The sequence below is a fragment of the Hylaeus volcanicus genome, chromosome 3, assembly GCF_026283585.1.
Source record: "Hylaeus volcanicus isolate JK05 chromosome 3, UHH_iyHylVolc1.0_haploid, whole genome shotgun sequence".
Taxonomy (NCBI): domain Eukaryota; kingdom Metazoa; phylum Arthropoda; class Insecta; order Hymenoptera; family Colletidae; genus Hylaeus; species Hylaeus volcanicus.
This window is the reverse complement of record NC_071978.1, coordinates 15,839,677-15,846,354: the sequence shown is the minus strand read 5'-3', so window position 1 is coordinate 15,846,354 and position 6,678 is coordinate 15,839,677. Positions and strand designations below refer to the sequence as shown.

The 6,678-nt window shown below is 37.0% G+C and overlaps 1 protein-coding gene across 1 annotated transcript; it reads right to left on the bottom strand.

The window, feature by feature from the left end:
* Positions 1-5,338: 5,338 nt before the first annotated feature.
* On the bottom strand, positions 5,339-6,493 carry LOC128873578 (uncharacterized). Its single transcript, XM_054117229.1, has one exon. The coding sequence runs from the start codon at positions 6,491-6,493 to the stop codon at positions 5,339-5,341; it is 1,155 nt and encodes a 384-aa protein (XP_053973204.1).
* Positions 6,494-6,678: the final 185 nt, after the last annotated feature.

Here is a 6,678-nt window from a genome sequence, read left to right as displayed (position 1 = left end):
GAATTATAGCGATCATGCATGATCCGTAGAATGATTATGCCATACGCAGTCATTTTGGCACACATACATAAATACACAATTTACATACTCATATGCATGCATGTATTCTTTAATTTAAAATATATTTTACGAGGTTTTTGGGCGCAAGGGTTCCTTTTCTTGTAAGATTTGTTTCTATGCGCTATAGTTTAGGTATTATCACCCTGAAACAGTTTAGCTGCCTCGCCCTGTAGAAAACTTTTGTACATTTTTCCTGAAGAAGACTATCACAAATTGGATAAAACGTCACCAATACGCCATTTCATAATATTCATTTTCTCTTTTAATCTTCTATAACATTAGACAAAATATACTAATACTTATAACCGAAGATAAAAAACAAAACTTATAAAACAAAATCATTAGATTAAACAATCGTCATTTAAAATTTCCTACTACAACAATAACAGGATTTCTTTAAAATTTATTACAGAATTGAAAATTAAATTTACGCAAAGAAACAAGCATAATTAAGAAACTAATCAGAAATTAACTATTATTATGTTCGTTTCTTGTTATTCTTTTAAATCATCTTTTTTAACCTAAGGTAAATCACATGAAAAAGCTTGTATCACCTTGTCTATCATTACTGTTTGTTTGTTGTCGCTACATACAAAATTTTAAAATATACGTTTCAACTTCTAACAATTTGTGCTTATTAATAAAACATAAGTGGTATGAAATATATCCGATTTCTTTAAATTTCAAATGCAACTCCACATGATTACAATTAAACTTAAAACATGTTGTCGTTTAAATATCCACCACCATTAAGGTGTATTGTATTAAATATTCAGACACAAAATCCTTAAGCTACTTCTGAAAAATCCTTTGTTTTCTTGGTTTTCTCAAATAAACCGACATGCTTAAATTTTGTAGGAGATTTGTAGAAAATTATAACGCGAAATTTATCTAGGTCCTTAATTTTCACAAACAAACTGCTAGTTTGTCCTATTTTCCTCTAGAAGAGCATAATGTGTTTAAAGGGACTATGTATCGCAAACGAACCGTTTGCTTGCGAAAAACCAGCATGTCGGCATCACAGAGATGAGATGGAAAGAGTAGGCAAAGGGTAACGAGGAAAAGTAAAGAGAGAAGTTTGGTAATAGTATCAGGACGCCCTTTTAAATTTTGTATGCCATGTTCGAAGGTCTGTGATCAGAAATACAGACATGTATAAGGGATAAAAGGAACTACGAATTACTAAAAGACAAATTCAATTGAAAGTTGTATGAAATACCAAATTTCTACAGTTTATAATACATTATTCAATGTATTATAATAATCACTAAGCCTTGTTAATGAATTATACTGTTTTCAGTTTGTATCCTTAATACCTTTCAAGGGAGAAATCACCTCCTTTTGTTCGAGCCACCCCTTTTGCTTATGCGCTTTGCTTAGGTATAACACGAAAATAATAAAGTATATCGAAAAAATGTTAAATACAAAATTTAATGTCTTAATCATTGTATAATAATGTTGTAAGAAATTTAAAAAAAAAACTTTATTTGAGTAATATTTCCTCCACCATAAATCTTCTACCACCCGTTGTACATAATTTGAGTTCGCAATTGACATATAAACAATTTTTTCGTATCATCAATAGTTATTGAAATATGCTTCTGTCATACTTTAGCATGGACACCCTGTATATGTATGTGTATATAGTATTATACAGGGTGTCCCAAAACTCGGGGAGGAGCCGGAAATAGGGGGTAGCTGAGACGATTCTGAACAACAATTTCCTTTGCAAAAATGTCGGATGGGGCTTCGTTAAGAAGATACCAAGCGAAAACCCCGACCAATCAGAGCGCGCGTAGACCGTTGGAGCGGCCGCGGTAGCGAAGGCTACGCGCTAGGCGGCCGCGTCAATGTCCTTCGATGCACGTCGAGTCACTTGTTCGCGTGCAAGCGCGGCCGCCAGCGCGTAGCCTACGCTACCGCGGCCGCTCCAATGGTCTACGCGCGCTCTGATTGGTCGGGGTTTTCGGTTAATATCCTCCTTAACGAAGCCCCATTCGACATTTTTGCAAAGGAAATTGTTGTTCAGAATCGTCTCAGCTACCCCCCATTTCCGGCTCCTCCCCGAGTTTTGGGACACCCTGTAGAACGATCTACAATGAGATTCGTTATAACGAGACATAATCAAGTGCACCCGTACCCGGCGAAAATTGAAAGTCGATTTTCAATCGACAAATTTTGATTAATTTTCATGACAAATTTTTATTCTATATTTTCGATTTATTTTTTTCATGTAGAATCATCCCCTTTACGTTTGTACCACCAGTTACCGAACACCCTGTATATCCAATAGTATTCTAATAATACTGAAAAGTTTATTTACTTTACTCATTCGCAATTAATTTAATGAGTCCCGTTTTCTATAGTATTAATGTTTAATTTATTCGTTTCAAAGTTTTAATTCTGCCATTGTATTATCAATTATAAATTTATATTTACAAATGTACAAATTTGAATAGAACTGTTCATTATTCAAATGAAATGTCACTCTTCTAACATCTGAATAAAATTGTTTTTATAACAACATCAAAAACAATATACCTGGAATACATTGATGTGAAACTGAGAAAACGTGAGAAAGCATTGAAGAGATAAATTTTATGAGTATCTACTTTCACGAGAATTACTTCATTTATTATGTTAATTTTTATGTTAATCACAACCTAAAGCTCGACGTTAAGCGAAGTCCTGGGAAGTAAAATTAGTCCTCTTAATTAACATTCACACGTTCATCTAAGGCATTTGTTTTCACCGCTTTGCAAGTATGTAAATCAAGTGTCAGCTCATTTCATAAATATTATGATTGCATTGTTTATCATCGTAACTCCTGCGATAACAATTATTTGCGTGCTTTTTCGATATTATTTATGTATTAATTGAGCTGATTGATTGCACCAGAAGGTAAACGATAATCGATGCTATCTTTATTTCACGGAGAAATGGGCCTAGAAAACGAGACAATAAAAATGTAAATGTCTCGCGTATCAGCATTCCTGTTTTACGAGAGCAATTTTTAACTCCAGCAAACATAAATCGCTCGCATAAATAATGTGAAATGTTATCGATTGGCTGACGTAAATAATACGAAATGCGGCGAAGTGTCATGTATGAGCCATTCCTTATCCCATTCAGACCGGAAGAATTTGATTTCATGGCTAACGATCTCACGATACAATTTTCAATTTAAATGTAATGCAAACATTCGCGGTAAATGTTAATTATGTAATTAAAACCCGGAGAATAAAAGATATCCATTTCATAATGCCGTTCTCTGTAATAAAATCGGTTTATAATCAATGATAACGTGATATTTGTGGTATTAAATTTATTGTAATACGTGTTATATGTATTTCCCATTTATTTTCAACCTTTTAAATTATACGATGTTAACCAACGGAATATCATTCAAACTTCGGAAGATAAATTTATTGAATTTGTCTTTTAGTAATTCGAGCGATGAATTTATGAAACTTATCTTTTAGAAATTTGAGAAATAAAATATAAAACTAGTAGTGGCAGAAAATCATTGAATCGATAAATGCTTTACGCATACTGAAAAAACCTATATGATTGTCAATTGCTGAAAAAGTCAACAATAGTTAAAAAGAGCTGTTCGATCGAAATTCTTTAACATAAACAATTTCAATCTATTCGATTAACTATCTTGACTCGGCCTTACCTCGTCAAAGTTTCGGACAAGAATGAACTGTCCCCTCGAATTCGTTCCCCCTTTGGTTTCGGGTCTAGAATAATCTAAACACACGCAAGAGAGAAAGACGGTTCGAGGAAGGATAGAAATTCGTGACTGTCCGACAGGACGTTTAGGCAAGATAAAGGTGTTATAAATAATGAATCGTGGCTTTGGTGAATGAAAAGTAATAGTTTATTTTAGCGTTGATGCAAGGGAAAAAGCCCGAAGGCATAAAAAACCCTTGATTTAAATTATTGAATTTACAATACATGAATTGTTATTGTGAGTGTGTCGCGTGTGACTTTGATGATTTTTTCTTGTACATGAAGGTCGGGCGCCCGTCAGCGATTAATCGCGTGACACCGGATTTTTTAGGAAATAATTCCCAAATTGTGAATCGATCACGATGGTACGGAATAGTGTTCCGTTGGAGTCTCCTGCGCGGGGAGACGTCCAGATGATATACGTGATTAGCAAGAATCACGATGATACGGAATAGTGTTCCGTTAGAGTCTCCTGTGCGGGAAGATATCCAGATTACCAGGAATCACTGTGTTGCGGAAACTGAATTCCGATGGAAACTCCCGCACAAGGAGATATCCTGCCGTCGTCCGAAACGTCTGATTGTTTGACTATTGCCAAATTACCAAGTCCCGTAGTCGAGACAAAAATTACTGTCTTTTCATACGCGGTATATTTCCTCGACCGGTCACGACCGTGGTTCGAAGCCGACTCCCTAATTGGGGCCCGGGCGACGTATATCCGTATTATAAACGTTGAAACGTTATCGGTTTCTTCGAGTCGAACGTGCCGACGAACTACGTAGAGTCCGTTCTACAAATAAATCGTAATAAAACGCTCCAACATTCTCCCGCCGTTGCGAGGAATGCGAGCAATAAACCGGTAATTGATAATACGTCGTGTGTAATGTGTGTTTACATGATAAGTTAAGAAATAACCGAATGGTATTCATGTCATATTCGGAAGAGGACATAACATAGTTGCATTTCGTTGAAATGTGCCGTTGGCTGTTCGCACTGTGGCGACTCTGACGACGCCGTCGTTTCCAGGATGAACGTCCACAATCCGACCCAACTGCCACCGCATACAAGATTGATTCCTTTCCATGATGATGACAACATCGTTAGTTTTTAAATTTATGGTTGGTTTTAGCCATTTTTGTCGTTTTTGGAGTTCATTTAGATACTCGATATACCAACGTCTCCAAAAGTTTTGACGAGTCTTGGTAATAAGTCGCCAGATAGATAAACGATTCTCTGGAACAGTCGAATAATCGTTTTCGGGTAACATGGTGAAAGGACGCCCGATTAATATATGTGAAGGCGTTAAAGCAATTGGATCATTAGGATCCGAAGAAATTGGACATAACGGCCTGGAATTTAAAATGGCTTCGATCTCAATCGCGAACGTAGTGAGCTCTTCGTATGTAAACATAAGATCTCCCACGACGCGTTTAAAGTGGTGTTTGAATGATTTTACAGCCGCCTCTCATATACCTCCGAAATGAGGGGTCAAGGGTGGATTGAAGTGCCAGGTTATTTGTTTGCTCATTGCGTAATGAATAATTTAGTTTTTGAATTCGCCAGATTGTAATAGCGCATATGCCTCATGCAATTGATTGTTCGCTTCGACAAAATTTGTGCCATTATCTGAATAAATATTAGTCGGGACGCCTCTGCGGCCAACGAATCGTCTCAATGCGCCTAAGAAGCTATCGGTTGACAAATCAGATACGACTTCAATATGTATAGCCTTGACTGGCATGCATACGAAAATACATCCGTATGCCTTAAGACGGACCTTGTTTCGTTTTTTCTTTTCTTTGATAAAAAACGGCCCACAAAAGTCGATTCCTACGTTTGTGAAAACCGCGACTTCCTCAACTCGTGACTTTGGTAAAGCTGCCATTTTAGGTTGACTCGCGATAGGTCGAAAACGAAAACAACGTAAGCATCGCCGGATGACCTTTTGCACTTGATTCTTTCCGTTCAATAGCCAAAAACGTTGTCGTAGTATGTACAACGTATTTTGAATTCCCGCATGGAAAGTCCTTTCATGCGTTGCCCGAATGATAAGATCGGTAACGTGATGACGAGATGGTAACAAGATCGAGTGTTTTTGTGCAAAACTAATGTTTGCGTTTTTCAAACGTCCACCGACGCGCACCAAACTGTTTTCATCTATAAATGGACTGAGATTGGCTAATCGAGAATTTTTAATATGTTCTCCATTCTTTAATTGACTAATTTCGTTATCAAATTGTTCCGCCTGTATGATCTTTATAATTTGTCTCTCTGATTCCGCGATCTCCTGTACACAAAGGTGGTCTTTATACGGATTCGGACGGCGCATTCGGCGACAATATGCGATAACCGGTAACATTCTCGTATACACGGAAAAACCCGAAAATATGTTTGTCTGAACGTTTAACGCTAAACATACATTTTTCTTTAAGCCAGGTAACTCATTGACTGGTTCAAACTTATTTAAAGGCCAAAAATGTTCGGGTTCTTGAAGCCACGGTGACCCCTCGAACCATAAGTTGTTTTTCAATAAGTCGGAAGGCATCTGACCGCGTGACAATGCATCGGCAGGATTCTGTTCAGAATTTATATGATGCCATTCTATGTCGCCGCTGACATTTTGAATTTCAGCGATGCGATTGGCTTCAAACGTTTTTAAAACCTGAGGCGACTTTTTAAGCCAATGTAATACGATCATGGAGTCTGACCAAAAGATAATTTTATTAATTTGGAAATTAAAAGTCGAACGAGATTCTTGGTAAAGCCGAGTGAGTGTCAATGCAGCGCATAATTCTAATCTCGGAATTGTTGTCGGTTTTAGCGGAGCGACCCTTGATTTCGCGCATGCTAGACGAGTTAACACGCGTCCGTTTCTGTTGCAAG

What these genes read in the sequence shown, in the direction of transcription:
- LOC128873578 (XM_054117229.1), bottom strand. Translation starts at nt 6,493, where the DNA reads ATGATCGTATTACATTGGCTTAAAAAGTCGCCTCAGGTTTTAAAAACG.